Source organism: Pagrus pagrus (assembly GCF_965226575.1).
Source record: "Pagrus pagrus genome assembly, chromosome: 12".
In the NCBI taxonomy this organism is placed as follows: Eukaryota; Metazoa; Chordata; class Actinopteri; order Spariformes; family Sparidae; genus Pagrus; species Pagrus pagrus.
This window is the reverse complement of record NC_140196.1, coordinates 19,403,936-19,428,020: the sequence shown is the minus strand read 5'-3', so window position 1 is coordinate 19,428,020 and position 24,085 is coordinate 19,403,936. Positions and strand designations below refer to the sequence as shown.

General features: G+C 41.5%; 2 protein-coding genes and 1 long non-coding RNA gene across 5 annotated transcripts in view; 1 reads left to right on the top strand and 2 right to left on the bottom strand.

Annotated features, from left to right (window-relative positions):
- Window positions 1-14,673, bottom strand: part of LOC311267039 (lysine-specific demethylase 4A-like) — an 18,960-nt gene extending 4,287 nt beyond the window's left edge. Inside the window, exons 1-19 of one of the 3 annotated variants that reach the window (XM_084369840.1) lie at window positions 14,503-14,673; window positions 13,159-13,320; window positions 12,680-12,855; window positions 12,425-12,539; window positions 12,066-12,259; window positions 11,932-11,981; window positions 11,740-11,843; window positions 11,499-11,636; window positions 11,099-11,325; window positions 9,482-9,648; window positions 8,687-9,378; window positions 7,746-7,850; window positions 7,430-7,547; window positions 7,160-7,335; window positions 6,423-6,636; window positions 5,767-5,846; window positions 3,626-3,681; window positions 1,267-1,375; window positions 158-349 (exon numbers count right to left, since the gene is read on the bottom strand). In XM_084369840.1, the coding sequence (XP_084225966.1) occupies window positions 158-349; window positions 1,267-1,375; window positions 3,626-3,681; window positions 5,767-5,846; window positions 6,423-6,636; window positions 7,160-7,335; window positions 7,430-7,547; window positions 7,746-7,850; window positions 8,687-9,378; window positions 9,482-9,648; window positions 11,099-11,325; window positions 11,499-11,636; window positions 11,740-11,843; window positions 11,932-11,981; window positions 12,066-12,259; window positions 12,425-12,539; window positions 12,680-12,855; window positions 13,159-13,299 (3,054 nt within the window). In that variant the 5' untranslated portion in view covers window positions 13,300-13,320; window positions 14,503-14,673. The remainder of the gene's footprint in view (window positions 1-157; window positions 350-1,266; window positions 1,376-3,625; window positions 3,682-5,766; window positions 5,847-6,422; window positions 6,637-7,159; window positions 7,336-7,429; window positions 7,548-7,745; window positions 7,851-8,686; window positions 9,379-9,481; window positions 9,649-11,098; window positions 11,326-11,498; window positions 11,637-11,739; window positions 11,844-11,931; window positions 11,982-12,065; window positions 12,260-12,424; window positions 12,540-12,679; window positions 12,856-13,158; window positions 13,321-14,502) is intronic. The other 2 variants (XM_084369841.1, XM_084369842.1) reach the window with 2 other exon arrangements.
- On the top strand, window positions 13,996-15,866 carry LOC311267041. The gene is made up of 2 exons (XR_014623789.1): window positions 13,996-14,247; window positions 15,474-15,866. It is a non-coding gene; the product is annotated as an uncharacterized lncRNA (long non-coding RNA).
- LOC311267040 (protein ABHD8-like) lies at window positions 15,698-24,085 on the bottom strand. The gene is made up of 5 exons (XM_084369843.1): window positions 23,657-24,085; window positions 19,167-19,996; window positions 18,581-18,751; window positions 18,277-18,493; window positions 15,698-17,998 (listed from the first exon to the last, which is right to left on the bottom strand). The coding sequence occupies exons 2-5, from the start codon at window positions 19,985-19,987 to the stop codon at window positions 17,786-17,788; spliced, it is 1,422 nt and encodes a 473-aa protein (XP_084225969.1). The 5' UTR covers window positions 19,988-19,996; window positions 23,657-24,085; the 3' UTR covers window positions 15,698-17,785.

Sequence of the window (24,085 nt, the reverse complement as noted above, 5' to 3'; positions counted from 1 at the left end):
AAAATCCTAGTTATTTGAATGCAACTATGTCAGCCTGGTAGTGTGTCTTTTTTCTTGTTTTGTACTTGGGACAGTGTAAATCCTGCTGTTTTTGGAAACAGCTTCACAAGATAATGTTTGTGTTTCTAATTCATTGACTGTGTTTCCAGTATGTTACCTCAGGTACGACGGGCGCTCTGTGTCTGTGGCAGGTGACGAAGACTATGAATGGCCAGTCGTCTGGGTGCATGAGGACCCCAGCTGCCTGAGCGCAGGTCGGGTGAAAGGCCGTGGAACAGCGGCCGTGGGAGCACTGGACGCAGCAGCCTGTCACCTCCCTCTTCATCCGTTTCCTGCAGTACGCACACTTCTACCAGGGTGACAAAGATACGAGTGTGGACGGGGAACAAGGGTCAGGGGGTGAAGTTATGAGAGCGAGGTTAAAGTTAAGGAAGTACAGGGGAAGGAAACAAGCCAAGCGGGGAGGAAGAGAGGAAGGAAGATCAAAAAAAGTTATCAAAGGGAATATGAGACGGGCAGACCCAGACACGAACTGGAACACAGATATGTCAGAGGGAAATTACACGACTTCCTCTGGATTATTTAATGGGGTTCTGACATCATCTGTACTTATTTAGAAGTAGACCCATTGAGAAAGGCTCCTCTGAGATCAAGGCATATAACAATGGAGACAAGGCCAACTATTGTGAACAAAGTTCATACATGACTCATACATAAGAAGGTGAGCATATACTATCTGCCTTTCGCATTATTTTCCAAGTAAAAACCTTGGTTAGGTGTACAATATTATAACCTTTTAGATTTTTTTTTTTTTTTATCTAATGTGGTCAGAATACCACAGCTTCTATTATTCAGAGACAGCCAGGGGCCAGAAGGAGATGAGAAACTGTGTGAGGACAGCCAACAGGCGCCACATTACTTTCACTGTGCGTCCTCAATGAGAACCACAAACAGATGCAATCAGAGTACAGATCTGTTTACCAAGAATTCAATACGTGTGTCAGTCTAAAGTCCTCTACAGGGGAAAAATAGATCTGAGTCAAAAATAACATGTATAAGTAGATAGAGATCACAATCAGAGTGAGATATGCAAACCAACAACAGTCAGAAAAGACTATTGCAACCGCACTAAAGCAATGTGGCATTTAACTCCACTTTCAATTCATGATCCTGGATGGTCAAATCAACAATCATTACCTTCACGCCCAAGGCTACAAAAACAGGTGTCCTGATCTATATCGCTGCAGTGACTGTAGTGATTCTTACCAGTCTGAACCGTGGCAGCGGGATTGCAGAGAGGTCAACAGGCCCCCGCTCGGTGATGTTGACAAAGCGAGCTTCCAGCACAGTGATGGCACACAGCACATGAACCCACCTGTGTGAAAGACAAACATCAAGTACATTCAGGAAAAACAGTTCAATGTCCAGGTTGCTATGTTTTTAGATATGTGTGAGCACGTATTCGGCTATGTGGCTACACTTGCTGAACAATTAAGTGTGTGTGGTCCCATCTAATACAAGGGATACAAGTTAACATCTGTGTATGATTAGGGATGCAACAATTAAAGTCAGAGGAAACAGCGTGGTTTCAGGCTTTTAAGATTATTACATCACAGATGGATAAATGACTTTTTAATTAGAGATTTTATCATATTTCTCCATAACATTTTGGCATTTTAAGCTACGTTTTTTATTCCACTTGAGCTCTGCCAGTTGGATTATGCCTATTTTTTTTACACAATTATTTAGTTTTCATTATTCTCCCATGAGCAACAGTTACTATGAGGAACAATAATTTACCACGTCAGTGTGTTTGAGAGTGAGAACAGTGAGCTCGGCTGTTGCAGTTACAAAACTGAGATATTTTAAATCATGAGTAACAGTGATATTGTGAATTTCTGCAGCGCTACATACAATCAAAAATAAACTACTACTGCAATTTATAACACGCCCGCTATTTGTTTGAGTATCTATTCAACAGGTGGTCAACTCTTACATATTGCACCTTTAAAAACAGTGAAATAATTAATAAATGTAACAAAAAATATCCCCATGAAATGTATGCTGTTTAATTTGAGAGTGAGCGATAATTATTTACCTTAGACACAGTAGTTTGAGACAAATTAAATAAATAATAATCCTAACTATCACCATTTTAGATTGACATGGCTCGATAGTTATGAGGGTAACATTCTCTAGTCACTCTTAATTTGCTGAGGAAGACCATGAGATGCAGTTGAAAGTTCAGATAAAGAGATAAAGTTAACCGTGATTAAAAGTTTTTTTGTCAAAAGGTTATAACTTGTTGTTGACTAGAGAAAAACAATACAAAAACATGAAAAAACGATGTAGAATCTCACTTCTCCGTGGCATTTCATGTTGTAACTTATAGCAACAATAAGTGGTTCCAGCCATGTAATAATTACATAACATTTAAGTAGTCCACATGAAAAAGGTCAAATATAGTATAAGCTGTAGTAACCTATTCAGAGAAGATGATACAAAGATAAGCAATATGAATCATTCTCCTGAACAATAAGAACAGCCACAGCCCATTAGGTCTCCCTCGGTCACAGCTGGCTGGTAGGAAAAACATTGCTCCTGTCTAAAGGCACTTCCCGTCATTCCAACCGACATTCACTTACTGCATCCTACACTGAGTGATAAAGTGTAACCACAGCCTCAGGGTGTATAACAACTGCACACACACACCCACATCTCCTCACCCACGTGTATGTGTGTGTACATGTGTGCATTTAAAAAGTGCATTTAGCTTGAGGGGCTCCGTCCACCAGATGGATTTCAGTCGTAACAGACCGGAGAAACAGACGTAATGTGGTCAAAGGAGAGTGAATGGTAGGAACAACAATCTGCTGTGTACCAACCACTCAGACTCACTATGCATGAGCTGTTTTATAAACATCACAAATCCTTCCAGTGCACTTTTTATTTCCTTTACTTTAGCGTCACTCACTGTACTTTTATCACTGTGACCATAAAGACATGCTAATTAAAAACTCACGATCATATATTCTTAAAAACACCAACAACATGTGGCACTATATTCCACTTCTTTAGATTGCTATGATCTTTGAGAATGTGTTGGGGCAATTTAACTTCCTGGAAGGACACCATCCGCGATTGATAAACAAACAGCTTTCACTTCACCCTCCCATCTATTGACATTTCACACGGTCTGCAGACAAACATAAAGAGTTGCCATTGTTTTGTACAAGTCACTCGGTGCACCTGAGTGTTGCAATGAAATTTGGCACCAGGCTGGTTTCAATTGTTTTGGCTACATAATTGAGGACAAGCTTCTTCCACACCCGGCTGACCCGCTGTTGTGAAAATGGAATTGTGGTTGAAAAAAAAAATCCAAAATGCGAGTTGTGTTTTTTGGGCGACTTTTTAAAAACATGCTGCTGACAAAGAGAGTCAACAAAGCAGCAGACATATACAGGGAGAAGGAAAGGCAGGGTGAGCCAGTGTGTGTGCATTCAGGACGACAATTAAAGTAACACTATGTAGGTAAACTGATTCTGCTCGTTTAAATGGGTATTTTCTTTAAAAATGTACTGTTGCAAATCAGGGAGCAGCACTGTTGTCTGCTGGTATCACTCACTTGTCATTGTTGGCTCTCTGCAGAGCTCCACCTCTTAACGAACACAAACAGCAGTCCTGAAGAAGAGACACAAAACAGTGTGTTAGTTTTCAAAATACAAATTCTGGCCTTCATCTCTGTCCCATCTAACCCCTGATGTTTGTGTGTATGATTTTCAGTTGTATATTATTTATACTCCTCTACTTGACTGCATGAAGAGATATAAACTATTTAAGCCCAATCTGTTGCCAACCGTTGTAACCCACTGCACACCTGGTATGGCACCTGTCAGAAGCACCTCACTGCAATTTCTTAAAGTACAGCACTGCGAGGAAGTGAACCGCAGAGTGGCACTAATAGATATACAGCAACCGACAGGTGCAGCAATACAGATGCTGGCAGTGGAGTGAAAAGAGCTGGTGTGGCTCTAACAAACAGTCATTTTGCCTCTGTATCAGTGACATTTCAAGTTCACCTCTGAAGTGCTGCTGTTGACTGGCAACAGCACTTAGACTTAAGTATGTTGTTCCTGGGCTTTTCTAAATCCTGTTCACATCTTCCTCTCCAAATATCACACGTGGTACTAGAAGGAAACATTGAAGGAAGTCAGTTGACTCAATACTCAACAGACATCAAAAGGAAAAAAACAACTTGATGGGGACATCCTGAGCACCAGTAAGTTCTTAGTCACGTTAATAACATGATAAATGGCTACAGCACCTTCAAGGAAAATCTGTAACGTCAACTGTTCGACATTTTCTGGAAAAACAACTGTAATTCTTAACATACTTAAAAAACATACAAAAAATGAGAATCCTTCAGCGCAAAGATTCTAAAACTGAAAGTGGAGACAACTTAAAACGAAAACAGTGTGAAGCCAACGTCCACTGAGGTGTCAACATGAACTCTAAAGTGAAGCATTGCCCACTGGTGGTCAAAAGGTGTTTGTGCCAACACTAGGTAACATTCCCAGCATGTTTCACAACCCCCCTATTGTTCTGAGCAGACAGGAATGCTGAAACAAAAGGACACTTTAAGATATATTTTACAAACAAATCCTCCAAACAATAACATGCAAAGGAAGGGAACACTCTCCCTGTCAGAACAAAGGAAGTGGTGTTGTGGAGAGCCAAGTTTGTTTAAGTGTGACTAAAGCAGGCCTGCTGTGGTTGTCAATTGTATTAAACCGTTAGTTCAGAACAAGCTAACATTGTGCTGCTGGTGATGTGGTGCATCATGGTTTATATTTATCTGAGGTAAAATAAGGACAGGCTTTAAGAGACTGAATCAGCCTCTTGACGGGTGCACATTCAGATACATGTTTGTTTGATGTGCTTAAAAGGCAAAATAGAGCCGCAGTAAAACAAAGGTGCCATTATGAAACTTACAATGGTGCTGCAACGGTTTTAGCTGCAGCAGCTGCAATTCACTGCATTAAAAAACATAAACTTCCCTGCGTGCATCACTAGAGTTCAGGTTATTACATACTAATGACAGTGGCTGTCAACGACTGGAACTCGTCTGTCATCTGAGGAAGTGAACTGTGAATACAGCTGTGTCCTTATTATTAAAACGTCACACCAAGTGGTTTTTCCCTTCGAGCTGTTCCTGGATCAGCTTTTCACTGTTTAGCATGTTTAATCAGATACATTAACATCTGCCAAACATTACATTCAAATACCTAGAAAATATGACATTAGTGCACTGATCACATTTATCTGAGCTTCTTCAACCAATTCTCTCACTGTGCTTACTGTTGATTGTAATCCATGACAGTGGCTCTCTTGACATTAACAAACAGTCACCAATTAGAAAATATGTTAAATATAACTGTCTTCAATCCTGTCCCTTTGAGCTCCTGGCCCTGCATGATTCAGAAATTTCCCTGTCCAAACACACCTGTCTCAAATGAACGGGTCGTTCTCAGGCTTCAGCGGAGTAGAGCCGATGAAGAGCTGATCATTTGAAACAGGTGTGTTGGAGCAGTAAAGCATCTAAAACATGCAGGTCAGGAGGCTCCAAGGACTAGAGAACACTTCTAATACTCAGCGACCTGGTTAAGGTATAAAACAACTCTGCAGCTGTATTGTTCGGGTTTGTCTCAGTATGATGAGCAATTTTAATTATTTGTAATGAAATAGTAGATAGTCCAACTAACTAACCTCTGTCATGGCATCCGCCTCACAGCGGGCGCACAGCCAGTCATCTAGCTCTGCTTCATCTCCGCACACACCGTAGCAACCTGAACAGGAACAGAGAAGAACATGTTATTGTATGAGAACATGACTTCTCTATAAATATTTGGATCAAACATGAGGACAACCATCTGTGGTCAAAACGTTGTCATGCTTAAAATAAAAAGAGGAACAGGGTATGAGAACAGTGCGCAGGGATTTTTACTTTTTATAAGCGTTTAATTGTGACCCAACACCTGCAGTGGGTGATGTGTGAACCTCCTGGAACCAATTCCATATTTAAAAATAGAACTAAACCAATCAAAGTATTGAAGACCAGGCCACAACAAAATAAAACAAGCTTAGCTTTGACATAATAGCTCCTCATTCAACAAAACAATTCAGACAGGCTCTGTTTGTAAATGCTGTGTAAGAGCTCTAGGCACTGCTGGCTGAATTATTCAGTGTGCCATAGGTGTGTTGGTGTATTCATCTAAAATCCATGTATGTGCTTGATATAACTGTGTGCAACAGCAGTTTCAAGAATAACAGCTGAGTGGTGGTTACTAAAGCACAAGCGATCTGAATGTGCTGTAACATGTATTTCTATGAATACTTCAATAAAAAACCTGTTTAAAACTTACTGGTATGTACCCGGACGCAGCACTGAGCACAGCTGACAAGCCGGCTGGTCCCGTCCTCTGCTACATTAGGGTTCGACAGCTGTCCCTCCCCGCCATCACCCATCTTGCTAGACTGGGTGTTGAAACACATTTCAGGAATGAGTGGCTTGGACCACTGGCGGCCGCCTGGACGGTTCACCAACATCACGCAGGAACTCCCACTATTGGACTCGGACTAGAGGGGGAAAAAAGTCAGAAGCTTAAAACTTGCTGTTGTGCTAAATCAATGCACAACGATGTTAACTTAGTCTACACAACATTACCGTGGCAAATAAATTCAGGAGGCATTTGTTTCACTACATTTCCAGGCCTTTCTTTAATAAATGAAAGTTTAACTATGATATACTGTATAACTCTTTAGAAAATATTCACGGTATGAGTCAATTTAAATATACATTTTGAAAAAGGTACATTTTGTTGCTTCCACAACAGATGAGATAATAAAAGCCATAATCTAAGTAAAGCATTAATAAAGATGTCTCTGTTTTTGACTTGAGCCTGACATCACTGCACTAACACAGTGCATCACCATATTTTCTCTGCCTTAACTTGTGTCTGCTTCAAAGATCAACTGACACAAATGTCAATTATTTATGATATACTGAAAACTATAACTGTCACTCAAAATGCACAAGGATGTTAATAACAACATTAAATAACCAAACTTTCTAAAAGCACAGCATGCTTGTAGTTGTCACCTGATGGTAGGTGTGGAAGAGCAGGCAGATGCAGCAGTAGGGGGCCTGCTCGCCCATGCTCTTGTTGTACTCTCTCTCTGCCTGAGGGTCGTATGGCCGACACTGCCACAACCGGCCGAGCGGCTTCGCCCACTCCTCTTTCTCCTCTTGCTCAACCTCCACGTTCACACACACTTCTACAGCAGGATGATGGAAGAAAAGACATTTAGTTTTTTAAAACCGCCACCATCATATCATTTCATGACGCAGATGAACCAAACAGGTGCGTACCATCATCACTGTGCACCTCTCTGATCAGAGGGTGATGACGGGGAAGCTTACAGAGCTGAGCCTGCTGCTGCTGCTTCTTCACAATCGACTTGCAGTATGACTGCTCTTCTGCCACCTGCTGGAGTGATAAGTGTATAGCAAGACAAAACTTCAAAACAGGGATTCAACTGTCACAGTAGACATAACGTTATTGTCCACACACTCTCATAATTCTCAGGCATATTGGAAGCTCTGTACTGGTATGCATAACATTTCCAGGTAAGCATTGGGTGCATTGATCGCTTTGAGGATTCGGTCACAGCTAGTAACTACTTACATGGCTTTGAGCGATCACCTTCATCTCATCAGGTATTGGTTTCCTGACAGGAACGGTGTCTTTCAGGATGACTATGCCACTATCCGCAAGGGGGCAGTGGTTACTCTGTAGTTTAAACAGCATGAATAACATTCAACATTCACCTAGAGCTGCAACGTTAATCGATTTATCGATTAGTTGTGAACTGTTAGATTAACTGCCAACTATTTTGATGAGCGACGAATTGGTTTTAGTACATTTTTTAAGAAAACGACTGATTCCAACTTCTAAATGTTAATATTTTCTGGTTTATTTCCTCCTCTATGACAGTGAGCTGAATAACTTCAGCTTGTGACAAAACAAGAAATTTGGGGGTGTCATCTTGGTCTTCAGAAAACACTAATTGACAGTTTTCTGAATCAAACAACTAATCGATTAATCAAGAACAAAATCCACAGACTAAGTGACAATGAAAATTATTGTTAGTTGCCGTTAGTTGCAGCCCTGCATTGATGACAGACTTTAAAATAATTCCTAATGAAGTGCATTCTGCCACCAGAGATACCTCTGAGGACACTTCTATTAGAAGAGCTAGCAATAATGCCAAATTCAGAGGGATAAGTATGGAACAACATGCAAGGAAAATGCACCAGTACAGAGCCACCAAAAAGATGTTGCTTGTTTTTTTCTTTAGTGTCTGCATGCATAATAGTGTTATGAAGCAAAGACACATTTATCTATGAGCCCAAATATAAACTTAAGTTCATATTTGTCCAGGAGTGACTACAAGCTATGAACTTGGTGTTCAGTTGACAGGAAAGACGATGCATGCAGCGTAGAGAATGTGCTCAAACATTCACGTGCCAACAATGACATTTCACCTGTTGCATCTTTTGCGTGAGTGCTTTCTCGATGCACGTATATTCATAAAATACTAAATTAACAACAAACAAAAAACAGACCTTTCGCTTGCTGTTCTTCGGGGCCTCCATCTCTGTTTTACTCAACACTCTGGGTTGTGTTTGAGTCGGGGAGGGTGTAGACTGGCTGGTGGGCTCAACTTCAAGCGTCTCCACTTCAACCTCTGTCTCAACAGGCGCTGACATTTTAGGTTTTTCCTCCTTTTGGTCCTGCTCCACAACACTCTGTGCTTCAGATTCCTTCGGCGCTACTTTGGTGAGAACAATCTTGGTTTCTGGCTCTGGCTCTGGCTCTGGCTCCGTTCGTTCACAGTTTGGTGCCTGAGACGAGGACTGGACCTGCGTGTGTGATGGTGTGCAGGTTTTGTGCTGGAGATGACGGGGTTGGTGCTCTCTGGCGTAGCTGTGCACCTGCAGCTGTGTGTGGGGCTGCTGCTGCTTTTCTAGAGTGTAGCTGTGCACCTGAAGAGTGTCTTTTGGGCTCAGAGTCCTGTGGAAGAGCAGGCTGGCCACCCCCATTTTGCGGGTGGGCTGAGCGGTGGCATCTGTCCATGATGGGGCCACTGAAACTGACAGGTGTCCGTTTCTGGCCTGGGACTGAGACGAGATCGCAGGCGCACGAGTCTTGGTGTAATGAGGGGGACGGGTGACGTCACTGTTACTTTGGGTTAAGCCCCTGTGAAATGGATCCAATAAAGTGAGCTTGGTCGGTGTGACAACCAACTTTGGTGGCCCTGCAAATGAAATCAGAGGTCATTTCACTTAAATTTCTTTCAACACAAAACCAGCTTAGCTTCCCAACAGAAAACTAGTTAGATACTGCAGAGGTGACAATACCTTTATTTCTCTTTCCATCTTGTGACATAATACGTGGCGGTATAAGGCTTAGCCGGGGACGCTTCCCATACTGCTCCACATCTTCCTCATCTTCATCCTTGGGAACGACCTCCTCTGGCACTTCCAGACACACTCTGTGTCTCTTGGTCTCTATCCTCTGTGTGGTGCTGAGAGTTTACCAAACAGAGACAGCAGTTGAGAACAGACGACCTTCATCCCATTTCCTTTGGTTTCTAATATCAGGAAACTGCACCGAACAATTACGGATGTGTTACTGGTAACTTTATGAAGATCTGTTTCACTTGATAGGAAATGCCTCAGGATCTGCCTATTAAAAGCACCATGGACATCAGCTGTGTGTCTAGGAAATATTCAACGTGACGACTTGATTACTGCCCCTTCTCTCCAGCCCCAACCATCATTTTAACATTTTGTGCCTTGCAATTGTACGTGCTGAATTATTGTTAGTAGAGTTTTTATGGTCTTGTGTGATGGGTGGTTTGTCTTTTGACTACTTGACATTTCGCACACATAAATAGAACTGTGAAGATGTATTTGGCCTTTGACAGTGACATTGATGTGTTGGTTTTGTGTTTGGTTGCTGTAAATTTAAAGCTTGACAAAAGCTTCAATAGAAAAACATTTACTCCTCGTTCATTCATGAGCCATAAATGCTCATCCTAAGCAGGGTTGCAGGGGGGACTGGAACTGATCCCAGCAGACATTTGGCGAGCGGTGTACTCGAGTTTTAAAGAAAACTTGCACAAATAAAAATGAAATACATTCCTTTTAAAAGGGCTGACGTTGGTCACCCTGAATTTATATACTAGAATTCAATACAACACAACAAACCACAGTTTCAAAAATTAGTGCTGAATCATTTGAGAGCTTCAGGTACAATAATGTCCAACTGTCCCTGTGTAGAGCAGGGCCTTCCTGGAAAAATGCATTAGCACATCCCAGTCCTTCTCTATAATTATTAAGCATGTCTATATTGTTTTGTCTCAATTAATTAGCACTGATTTGCTCTGCTGTAATTACGTCTTTAATCTAATAGTAACAAACACTGAGCAGTCTATCAGGTTTACAGCTCCTTTAATAGAATATGGAATAACTAAGTCAATGCACATTGTGTTTCATATACCACAGAGTCAGTATATTATTGTTAGTCTAATATTAAGTTTATGTTACACATAAAATGTAATTTCTACTATTTCCCGGGACAAATATTATGTTTCTTGTCAAAAAATGAAAACTACTACAAGATCCCTACACTGCCTGTATTGTAGTTCATACAGCCAGCTATTTACAGGAAATGTATGACTGCTGTCAAATGTTTACCTAAACTTGAGCTCTTGGTTTTGATGGTATACTGATTAATAAAAAGGGCATCTGCTAAATGTTGTAAACATAAATAAGATACGGGAATTTCTGTTAGTGCCTGATTAAATCTGTCACAGGCTCCATATATATTCTTTCAACTGGTCAACCAAAGTGAGTTGGCCAGAGACAGAGTATAAAAATAAACACAGGAGCACTAAGTCACCCAAAGCATGTGCCAAAACTTTTCACAGCATGTTCCATCCAAACAAACTAAAAACGCAGCGTATTACCCACCTCTTCCGCTCTCCGTCCTCCCCGCAGCACTCTGTGGAGTTGCCATTACTGTTGCTGGTGATGTCATTAAAGGACTCCCCCAGAAACTCCTTTGCCTCTGGGGTTGGCCGTGAGTGATCAATGGGTGCCACATCTCGCCCTGCCAGCCATTGTTCATAGCGCTCTGGCTGGTATTTCTTCACAAAAACATCCATGGAAATCTTCACCATGTCTTTACGGCAAGAGCACTAAAGGAAAGAAAGGCACATGATGAATGTTACAGGTGATATTGTTGCATGTGCATCTTTAAACATGTCCTTGATTATGTGATTGTATACGTTTACATTCTTACTAGCAAGATTAAACCGGATTTAAATGAGGTTAAGTTTGGTTTTCTATGTCTTCATTTGGTGGCTCTTACCAAAACTGCTTGCTTGCCGTACTCAATCCATCTCTCTGTGGCAAAGTTGGTGGATTCTGCACAGTTGAAACCGTGGTTGAAACCAGCATGATAGGCATAAGGGAAAGTTACCATGAACTCACCAGCCTCCTGAGTAATCTAAGGGAGAGGTATTAAAATAATTAGTAACTGCGGTGTATACATTTGGCTTGTGTAGTGGGTATAAAGTAAAACAATGAATAAACATATACTCTCGTCATACCTTATCAAATGGGATACCGTATTTCTTCAGTATGGAGGGAGAGATGAGCGTCATCTTGTGCCTCAAAAAGGCCTCACAATTCTGGGAGCTACCAGGAAAGAACCCTAGAAGAAGAGAGAGCAGATAAATGTTACAATCCATGACCAACAACAGCTTCATATACATCTACAGAAGAAAATCCCAGTCTCTTACCTTGAGCCAAACGCTCCAATCTTTTTCCATGCTCTGGAGGAACACAGTACCTGCACATATACGAAGAAGTCTTCTTAGTCATGGTAAACGGATACTATGCATGTATATATTGTAATATATATTTGTGTCTTTACCATGATTTAGGCTCTCCAAAGTGCAAGTAGTTGATACTGTAGAGGTCCATGTCCTCAGTGTGCCATGCAAATGTGGTCTTCCACATGCCAAAATACAAGTAGGGTGTATTGACACCCTCAATGGTGATGCCGCTTTCGTGTTCAACGGTATCCAAAATGGTGTCCAGACGGCAAATGTTCCACTCTTTGACCTCCTGCAGGAGCACAGCAGATAACACAAGATCAACAAAGCGGTGATGAAGACGACAATGATCAGTATCCACATCCGTGATGTATCAGGTCAACAGACACACAGACAGCAATAATCAATACTGATAAATATTCACAACAGCCACCACATCCATGCAGCTTCAACTCACAGGGTCATATAGAGTTCCATTAACATCTGCCCCATATATGGGAGGGTTAAACGTCACATTCTTCCAGTACTTCCTTTCCAGCTCCTCAAAGTCATCATAATGTGGACTACAGAACCTATAAAAAGACATTAATTAGTACCAACACCATAAATAAACTTCGGCATCAAGAGGTTAAAGTGCAGCTGACTGCATTCAACTGCAGGTGTAACAGATTTCGGATAACTGCAGAAATAAGTTTAAAGCTTAATTTCTCACTTGTCACTGTTGGCCATCTTGCGAAACTCTCTGACCGTCATGGCCTTCTTCTGAATGTTGTATTGTGTGAAAAGGCCAGACTGGCCTGTCACCACCTGCTGAATGGGTGCAGGTATCACCAACTCGTCTATATCGTCGTAAGAGGATCTAGGCTTCCAATCCTTTGGTGGGACAATCTTGAAGGAATAAGGTGGACAGCGAGTTATTTTGTTTTACCATTTGTTATGAAGATTTTTCAACAGTATAAATTTTTTTCTGACAAGCTGATGCTAAAATGCTTACAACATATAGAGTGATGGAACATGCACAACAGGTGACCTTATGTTTGTTGAAATCGTTTCAGAGAAAAAACAGATGCTAGACATTGCCAGGTTTAAATCGTTAATTTGCCCGCCATTTTCTGCTGCTAATAAATACGATGCCATAAAAACTCTGATGGCTGTGAAAATGGCCTGTGGGAACAGTACATCAGTACTTACTTTAGCCAGGCCCGCTTTGTGTGCTCCCTGGGACTCCACATATGCAATGTAGCGGGTGAAGTTCTTGAACTCCTCGACAGTGGGGTAAAATGTCATGATCCCCTTGGACCCATGGTTTTGGGAAACCACATCTGACGCCATCCCGGAACTCAACTGGACTTCCTGTCGATTGTAAATGGTGAAACTGTGATTTAATGATGTGATATTTATATTCTGTGTGGTTTTAAATCTTTATATCAACTATTCCATTATTCATCTACCCACTTTAATTGAATCCAGTATTTATTGCCCTGCATTCCTGCAGCTAAATTGAATAACTACAAACAAAGTACTACAGTAAAAGAACAAAAATAATATTTTGTAGTACAAGTTATTATAACTCTGTCCATTTTGGCACATTTGCTTTTCAGGATTTATGTCCACTATATTCATCTTTCCTTTTTGACACAGCAAAACCGATTACCCCTTCTTTTACATACTCTTAATATCGCTGGTTTTGAATAGCAAAGAAAGCACGACATTACTTGACCATTTCTAGTTATACATCACTGTTGCATGTTACGTGTATACGTTTCCTCACTATGGCGGGGACAGGCTAGCCCGGTCGGGGCTGGGAAAAACTATATCCGCCCCTGATTGGTTAAACCCGCGTCTCTTTAACTCGACCCCAGTGTGGAAGCCCAGCCAGCTAACATTAGCTCATTTGCTAACTTGCTACAGAAACGTGAGCTAATTTGTAAAACGGGCACTCTATAACACATAGCATAGCATTAGCTAGTATGTTAGCATAGCATAGATGTTTTCAGTGGTATTCATGTCTAATGTATTCCTGTTCGCGTATACGGGGATGCAAATTAATGCATTGTGGCTGTGAACAAACTTGCCATCTTGTTTTCATGGTGTCCCGAAAGAGAAAGTAATGATCACAAGACAGCTAGCTTAGCTAGTTCACGCTAACACCGATGGGATGAGGCTATGTCCTGTATTACAGAATCCACCGTTGCTTGGTTGCAGCCTATCCAGTTCATTCGTATAGTGTGCCGTTAGCAAACTTGAACAGAGCTAGCTTTGACGTCCTCATAAGTCTTGGTAAGTTATAAAATTATTGCTGTTTTACTCTTATAAGCGTCGTTCAACAATTGTTTAAGTTTTACAGACGACACAAACAGTGAAACTATCATTCGCCAAGTCAGTGATATCTAATCTAGGAAGTAGACTCCACCCGTCGTCTAGCATCTTAGCTGTGGAGCAGTTCCGGCTGGTTTAGCCGTCAGGTTAGCATTGTGAGTTAAGAAGCTAACATTCTGGGACGGCCGTTAGATAACTCGACATGCAGACACCTACCGCCTCCTCTCGGTTGATTCAAACGATAATCCTTTACGTCGTTAATGCCTCGTAATCAATGGAAAGAGCGGTCGTGAACAGAAGTGAAAGAAGACAGCTTGCTAACTAAGCCCCCTGTGAGTAGATCACTATCCTCCATTACCACTTTTACGCATGCACACGCAGCCCGAATTTTGTTTACCACAACACGCATGGGACGCGCTCAGCCAATGAGAGGGCGGCTCTGGTGTGTCGTCATCTGACGGATGAAAACACGAGTTTAAATCTCATCTTGTTAGAAAGACTTTAATGTAAACTTTATTAACCCAGAAATTATATCACGTTTATTATAAAGAGCGATGTTATAATATATATACTTTGGTATGTTTGTATGGAACATATTTAATATGTTAATATTGTTTTAATCACATATTCTTACTCATCTCAGGAAAATCAATTTACTATTTTATTTTACTGTCTCTGGCGAAATTGGAGCTACTAGCAATTAAGTAATAATTTTAGAAAGAAGTAATTCAAACACATTATTTTAATATGTACAATATTACTGAAGTAATAATACAAACTCAGAAATATTTATTTTATCCATAACTGAATAAACAAGCTGTCCTTAGAGGAAAATAAGGTCCCCAGAGCACTGTTTGAAGCTAGAAAGGTGGCAGGGTCCGCCACATGTAAACAAAGTAAAACAGTATGTTTGTTTATTTAGTTTATTCAGTCATGAAAACAAATAGAGTTTGTTATTTAGTTTGTTTAGGCGTAAATATTCTTCGAAGAAGATCTTTCTCCCCCAATCTACATAATGCACCTTTAAAATAATTAGGAAAGATAATCTCATCATACTAATGTGGCTGTATCCTGCATCAAGCCATAACACTTATTCCTACATATTCAGCCCAAAAGAATTAATCTCATTATCACCCTTATAATCTCTTTCTAAAAATGGCTGCATATTTATTTGCTTTTCCTCAAAGCGCCTTTACAACATTTGTCACATTCACCCACTGATGGCAGAGGTGTCAAGTGCCAACCGTCATCAGGAGCAAATTGGGATTCAGTATCTTGCTCAAGGATACTTCGACACACAGCTGGGGGAGCCGGGGGTTCGAACCGACGACCTTCTGATTGCTGGACGACCCTCTCAGAAAAAAACAGAGTATGTTACCGCCACAAACAAACACACAAGCGAAATCCTGTGTAGACTGTGAACATCTGTTTTATTTCATGCCAGGGAAAGGCACGTTCATACACTGAATCCAACTGTTTCGATAGGCTATATAATGTTATATGCATCTACATTCAGGCAGTGCATATATTATGATTCCCATGAATAAATGCAACAATAACATTAACACATTTTTGTTAACCACAAAAAGATATAGCACATATGAGCACTGACAATTTGTATTTGCACACTTTTAGCATAAGAGGAAGTACATGTGCACCCTGTAGTCCATACAGTTTTACTGACCTTTTACACCAAAGGAGACGTACAGTACGTTGCATCAGCAGCACTTGTTGGTTTTTGGAAAGTCCATAGAGAATATATAATGTTTTTGAGGTGTCAGTGCCAGCTCAGTTTTATTTCCACTCTGTTTTCTTACTATTTGTTCCAGTTGCATAAGACCAGTCATGTTGCATCTGCATTCTGTCAAAATGCATATATAATGGACCAGCATGATCAGTACAGATGTCCCTCTTTGTGGGGGACCTCCTCCTTTGGCTAACTCGTGTTTGAACATTTGAAGCTCTGGACACTCAGTCTCAAATCCACCAGATTACACCTTCTGCTACTCATAACAGTTTAAACTATCCAGTCAGCAGATTAGCACTGTCCGGGAACACATCACACTGTGCTTTTACTCTCATCTTACTGTCCCACTATGAGACAAAGCAGCACCCACGAATGAATGTCTTTCAGTGAGCATCATGTTCAGCTCGTTCTCTCTGCCTGACACCATTAGATAAATATGTTGGACTGGAGAGTAGCAGGGGAACATACTCTAGTTTTGCATTTATCAGCTTAAAGCGGTCAATACAACCACAATATTTTAATGGCAGTTGCTGACATTTCAAAATAAAGGCAAAATAATACTTCATACACATTTAAAGGAACACTTTTTTTTGATTAGAGAGGAACCCACAGGGACTTTTTAATATGAGAATATATTATCTGAAACAACCCTCACACCTTTTCATATTCTGAAGTCATGCAGGGCCTCAGTACTTTGTATCCTTAGGATATTATATACTGTTCAAGAAATGGCATCCATGTTTGTTTACATCTGTGTTTGCAACCAGTTCACGCACATCTCCGTTTGTATATTACTTAATTTTCATGCAACTATGAATTGGTTACATTGTGCTTAACATAGACACACATAGCTTTTTGGATTTAGATTCTATATAAGAGTTCAATATATATGAAAATAAATTGCTGTCATTTGGAAATAGATGAGCCAATTGTATTGACGACAGCTGTGAGTGTTTGAGATGGCGCACACTGCATATTGTATGGAAGTGGTTAATAGGTGGCTGTATTGCAGATGAACAATGACTTTTTGTCATAATGTAGTCTATGTATTCATGTTTTGCAATTATTAATTACATTTTGCATGTATCAGTATATATTTAATGTCTGTAACCCATTTGCCACTCCCATTCAGTCAGTATCTGATAATAATCTGTTATTATAAACACTTGAGTTTTACTATAAGATGTCATTCACCTTCATACCTGCTGAATCAGATCTGTATTTCCTCATTTTACTGCATATCACCTCTCCAGTTTCCCATTGAAAGCAGATGTAAGACCATTGTGTAAAGGTAAAACAGAAGCTCTGCAGTACTTTACAGAATATTTAAGATAAAATGTGACTAAATTCACACACCATTTCATGGATTTGATGCTTTTTGCACCTTGCAGAAGTCACTTCTTCACCAGAAACAATTCACACACACAAATCACGAATGGACAAAGTCCTTCTGATCTTCAGGTGTTGTGTCGTTTTCCAAACATGACGAGATGGAGCACAAACTGGTATCAAAAAGCGAAGCAGAAACTGATGGTGTAATTGCATCCATTCCTCTCATCCTTATGTCCGTTCCATCGCTCTCTGGTTGGCACCATGCCTAAGTCCTGCTTTATCTTTGAGCACCAGTGGCCGTCCGCATCATTAAGATGTGGCCCTGTTTATAACAGCTCTCAGCCTGGGAGCAGCCTTAAGAACACCTGTCGAAAAAGGCCCTCTGCTTGGTTTCCGTGTTAAAACTAGACTCCCTGTTGGTTATTTGTCCATAGACCTATTGGTTTTCAGAGTGTGGAGAGTGTCACTGAGAGCAACTGTCTTCTCTGTGTCCGTCTTGCTGCTGTCTTTTTTGGACATGTCAGGCTCCCATAGAAAGAACTCGTGGAGGAGGGTGTTGACGGTGTCGGGACACTCCATCATGACCATGTGACTTCCCTCCTCGATGACTTTTAGGAAAGCAAACAGGAGGATCTAGAAAAGAAGCCAAGAATGAATGCAGAACATTACAATAGGTAACATTAAAGGAACAGTTCACCCAAAAAAGAAAATTGAGTAACTATCTACACACCCCTGATGGATTACGTCAGACGAGCGGTATGGAGGCATTTTACGTTATTTTTGGTGAAATGGTTTTTGGACTACAAAACTATACCCGGCTGATCATGATAGTGACTAGACTTTCATTTTTTGGGTGACCTTATCCTTTAAACATCTCAAATTTGATAGCACATGATGAAGGTGGACTATACCTCTGCCATGCGCTGGTCCTCATCCATGGGCACAAACTTGTCACACATGCCATGAACCAGAAGGATGGGCACGGTGAGCTCAGCATGGTAGACCTCATCCCCCTCAGGCCAGTACTGGCCACTCATCATGGCTCGCAGGACAAACGGAGACACATTGAAGGCATTGCCCTGCTTCAACAGCTGCTTTTCTTTGGCACCCTGACGGGCGAATCCAGCTCTGAAAGTTAGGGAGAAAAAAAAGTGTTACTTGGAACTATTGGGTGAGCAATGTGATGACAATTTCACTTTCCATATGAGGTCTTACTTGAGGAAGCTCCAGGCCAGGCAGGGTGACAGACAGTGCAGGACACAAGATGGCAGCTGGAAGATGGAGCACAGACTGGGCTCCAGAGCTGTGGGACCCCCTCCATTGATCATCACCACCTTGTGGACCAGATCAGGATATTCGTGGGCCAGGAAGGTGCAAAATGACACCCTGGAGGAGACAGAATGAGATGAGCACAGCATGTTAATCACTACTACAAGAAAAGGAACTTTAAAGGGGCACTATGTACTTTTGGAGAAAAATTGTAGTGTTTACAATATTTAGGTAATACTACAAACTCAGACATATTTATTTTTTCCATAACTGAATGAACAAGCTGTTCTCAGAGGAAAATAAGGTGCGTGTTGAACTGTGTTTGAAGCTAGAAAGGTGGCAGGGTCCGCCACATATAAACAAAGTTGTCCTTTAATGTCAGTTTGTTTATTCAGTTTATTCAGTCATGAAAACAAAGACTTTGTCTTCTGAGAAAAATGTCTTCCTACAAACTACATAATGCACCTTTAATGTAGAATTGCCTCTTTCCAGTGGGGAATGATTCATTACAAAGCATCTCACAAATCCTCACCCATATGAGTGGCCGATGAGAATGTTGCGTTTACGAGCATATCTCTTAAAGATGGCACGGAGATCCTCTGCAAGGGCATAGAAAGTATAAGCGGCTGCGATCTGCGGGGCAGTGCTGGCTCCATGCCCCGCCAGGTCTGGTGCGATGACCTCATAGCCCAGCCGAGAGAAGAAGTCCAGCTGGCTGCCCCAAATGTCAAGAGAACCTCCCACACCGTGCACGAAGAACAGCGCTACGTCCGAGTGTGTCCCTTTGCAGCTCGAGATCACCCTCTTCGAGTCGATCAGCACTGTGCGTTTGGGCTTGCGACGGCGGCGGCGAGGAGGTGGAGCAGGTTTCTGCTCCCCGAGGGTTGGAGGGACTGGAGGGGGAACAGGGTTGGGGTCAGGAGAAGAGGGCATCTCTTTGTAGTCAGCCAGCTCCACCTCTACAGTGCTACACGGCTCCAGATCCCCATCCTGACACTGCAGGATCTCAGAGTGCAGAACATCACCGAGGTTCTCAATCACTAGCTGGCCGTTGCGGTAGACAGTGATCTTCCTCTTGCAGTGGACACTGCTGCCGGTATCGCTCTTGTTCTGAAAGTCCTCAGGAGGGCCGCCATCATCGCAGTCATGGTTCTTCTCCTTGCCTGTGACTTGCTCTTCTGTTACTACGGGCTGACGCTCGGGGACGATGTGCCGCACCCGCAGGACTCTTCCAGGTTTCACCTCCACAAACTCAAAACCATCGGAGGGTTCTGTCGACTCCAGGGGCAAAACCAGGCTGGCTGCCTTCCCAGTCAGGCAGCACAATATGCCTTCAGTGATACTGGTCAGCATGGTGCCCCCCTGCATAAACAAGAGACAGAATATGGAGGTTTACATAAATACAAGAACAGACAATGTGTGTGGGTGGGCTTGTGAAGCTTGTTACTAGCTTTTCGCATACGCATTATAAATGATTCCAGGTTTATTTTTCTGCAAATGTCAACAGCTCAGCGTGAAGAAACTAGGTCCTTGCTTGGTTCCCATAATATTGGACCCGAGCTGTTTCCTAGCAACACAATGAAATGCTCTTTCTATCCTTTCATCCGACCACAGGCAGTGTGGAGGGAAATGAAACACACAAAACAGCAAGGATGCTTTTCGGTTCAACAGCCTCCAAACTGTTATGCAAATCCAAAACACCACAGACACCAGCAGCCTTTGTGAAGCTCCACTAACACACTCACCTGGGTGACTCAGCAGAATGACATTCAGGTAGTCCATAAACAGACAACATGAAAACAATACTTGTGCTGTACTATGGTGTTCGATGTCAGTGAGGACTGACCGTTCACATGCAAACATACTGTAGACGTCTGCTATTAATAAGCCGTCCTTTTCACATGGTCAGGATATATATAAATAGAAAAAGCCACTCAGAGGGCATGACTGTGTACATGTCTGCCAGCTGTATGTCTCATAACAGCATGATACCAGTTTTTCGATCTATACTGCTTCCAGTGGAGATGAGGGGAAATAATAAAGTGGCATTAGTTCTCATTTTATTATACAAACACAGGCTGGTTATCTCGAGGAAACAGAGTGGGAACAGTCACGTCTACATGATAAGAAGTTATTGTTTCCTCGTTACAGAAACATCAAAACTGAGGGCCGTATGCACATTACTGCTAATGGCATATCGTGTTACATGTTATGATTGTGTTTCATGCCTCCCGCTTAATATATATAATAAGTATTCATAACATCTAGGCATCTTATTGCTTGGAGACGAAATTAATTAATGAATAATTAACTTTAATAAAAACAAATACATATCTGTGACTGTAGGGGTTAATTTTCATTGATTTTATTCATCATGGATACTGAGGTTTCATTTATTTTTTTGGTGGAAGGGATTTTCTGCAGATTAAAGGAACACCTCAAACAAAACAGATACTTCTGTCATTATCTACTCACCTCCATGCCGAAAGAAAGTCGGGTGAAGTTTTATGGTCCACAAAACATTTCTGGTGCTTCACAGCAAAACAGTGTTGCAGCGATCTCCTAAACAGCTAAAGTAGATGGGGACTTGTTTAAAAAAACAAACAACTAAAGTAAAACATAAAATGGCTCCAAACAGCTCGTCCAGCCTAATCCAATTCTCTGGAAGCCCAGAGATCCAAAATTGATTTGAAAAGACGTCACGTACACCTTTTTTGAAGCCTAAAGCTTCACTGTAGCTGCTAAGCTAAAAGCTTTAGCATCGGTGCACGAGCATGTCTTTTGATATCAATTTGGGATCTCAGTGTTTACAAAGACTTGTATTATGCCAGACGAGTAGTATGGAGCCATTTTATTAAATGGTTTTGGGTTGTTTTTCACGTTTTAAAACAAGTACCCATGTACTTCACTTGTTAGGAGAACGCTGTTTTGCTGTGAGGCTCCAGAGATGTTTTGTAGATGAAGAAACTTCACCTGACTTTCTATCGGCATGTGGGTGTGTAGATAATGACTGAATTTTTATTTTTGGTTGACCATTTAAACTCATATCAAGTGAATAGAGTGAACTATATCATACCTCAATATGTCTAGTCCCATCCTATCCATTATGTGTAAAACATTGACTTTCAAGATGCAACATGTACGTTTGTTTTGTTTGAAAACATTCAAAAATGATCTTAAATTATTAACAGAATGTGAAGAAATAACAGTTTTGACGTAATGAGGTGTGTTTATTGTATGCAGAGATATTTACTGAAGTTAGCATGCTAACCAGCTGGTCGTTAGCATGCAACGTTTGTCTGTCAGGTTGAGTCAATGTGAATACATCCAATAACTTAGTGTGATTAAATTTGATGAATGCAAACTTGTACATAAACTTATGTGCTTATTCAATTTTTATGTTTAAAAATAAAGGGAACCTTCTACATGAATGCAGTGTGTTTCTTATTCAAGTATTAAACACAAAGGTAATGCATTTCAAATGGACTACTCTGTCCCCTGTAATAAATTACATTTATTGTAATTATTGTAAATATTAAAATTCTATTTTAATTTCTTCTCCAAAACGACATAATGCCCCTTTAAGGCATATTTATTTTTGAGTGCAGATACTTCTTGTACATGCATCAATTATCAAAACCCCATCACTATAATGAATTCATAATAAACACATCATTTGTAATAGTTTAGTCTTTAGTTCTGTCTGCTTTTAGTAAAACAAGGTGAAGCTTTTAACAACAGGCTGATTAAAGTAATGACACACTTTTACTGCACATTGCTCCAGAGGTCTGGCACTCCAGTGTGGAGAACTTGGACCGGTTTGCATGTGCACAAAGGGATTCACGTGTACATGTGCCTGTGCATGTGAATGTGTGTGTTGTTGGTGGTGGATGGTCTGAAGGTCAGTGCATCAAGTGCTATCCAGTTACATCGAGGAGCCAAGTGAATGTGGGCTGAGAGGGCCGCCTTTTCACAACAAGCATCAAAATGGAGCGTCAACACACTGAGCAGACTCTCAGCTGTCAGTCTCAACAGCTGCAGTGAGCTTCATCCTATTCTCAAAATCCATCTATCTTGATGTGGTAACACATCAGCTACAAGTGGTCCATGATGAGGTAAAAGTGTCCACTGAGGAAACCTCCTACAGGAGCTGATCACTCATTCTGATGGCGACAGTATTGTGACAGCGAGGTGGGACATCACCTGACCTTATTATTGGATAACCATGGAGTAAAGATGCCTCTTCACCTCTTTAATACAACACTAACTGCATCTGCGCTGATGCAACAACAGACCGTGTCATTCAAATTAGGGATTCTCCTCCTGACCTACAATCCATCAACACGGTCACCCAGGATCTGATCATGGCTGAGGGGGAGCAGGGAGCAGGCGGACCAGCATCTGAAACCCACAAACCCTCCAGACAAGAACTCTGGCGCTTACTCAGCCATGTTATTTTTCTTGTCTGCATTGCAGAATAATATAGGTTGATATGTCTGCCAAGTCTTACAGTAGCGTAACACACATTAAGTACACAGTGTGCTGCTCCATTTCCACAACAACACGGTGCAGCAGGCGCAGTCTGGCATGATGTCTGCATGAGATGCGTATATCTGCAGAAAATGAGACCAATACAACCCAATTTTGTTATAAAGGCCTAAAGCACAAATGTCCTATAGCTTCTGCAACAATGTGACTCCAAAACATTCAGACATGGACTGCAATAGACTCCATATTCTGATCATCTGACCTGAATTATTAAGTACGTATCACATTTCACAATAATACAAATGCGCAGTGAAGGACATGTTTCACACATTTCATACACAGGCCCCACATCATCGCATCACAAATAAAAATGATTAAAAATCAATGGAAGTCTGGTGCTTCTGTGGCGCATATTATTGATAGACGTATTATTTTCTCGCCGTCACAGGTCAAACGGATGCAATAATCTGATCATTGATCCTGATAAACATTGGCTGATTAGATAACACCATGCAATACGAATCGATTCCTTACCTGCAGGATTACTGGCGATTAAGGGTGATTAGGAGTCTGCACCGAGAGATGACCTGAAGCTGAGGGAAACGTTGCATTTGGTGCAACAATTTGTCTAAGCCTGGGATGCTGCGAAACAGCACCCGCTCCTCAATAGCCTCATCAGACTGCTGCCAAACAACACGGAGGGGCTCGAGTTGACGATGGAGCATGCATCCGTCTGAGTGTGCCAGTTGCATCTCAATAAGACACCCATCACGACAACAAGCACTGTGTTTCTCTGCCTCAGCATCCACTGCGCACTCAGGCCAGACCCTACCCAGCCCTGCTGCCCTTGCATCCGCAGCAGCAGCGCCAGTCTTCGGGCATTTTCGCTCCTGAGCGGCGGAGAGGAGGACGAGCCGAAGACAGCCGAGCGCCGAGAGGAGGCCAATGGGAGAGGCTCGTTTC

Coding starts and splice junctions, on each gene's coding strand:
- LOC311267040 (XM_084369843.1), bottom strand. CDS start 19,987: ATGCTGACCAGTATCACTGAAGGCATATTGTGCTGCCTGACTGGGAAG. Junction 18,752..19,166: donor CTCATCGGCCACTCATATGG/GTGAGGATTTGT, acceptor TGTCTCCTCCAG/GGTGTCATTTTGCACCTTCC. Junction 17,999..18,276: donor AGGACCAGCGCATGGCAGAG/GTATAGTCCACC, acceptor CTTCTTTTCTAG/ATCCTCCTGTTTGCTTTCCT.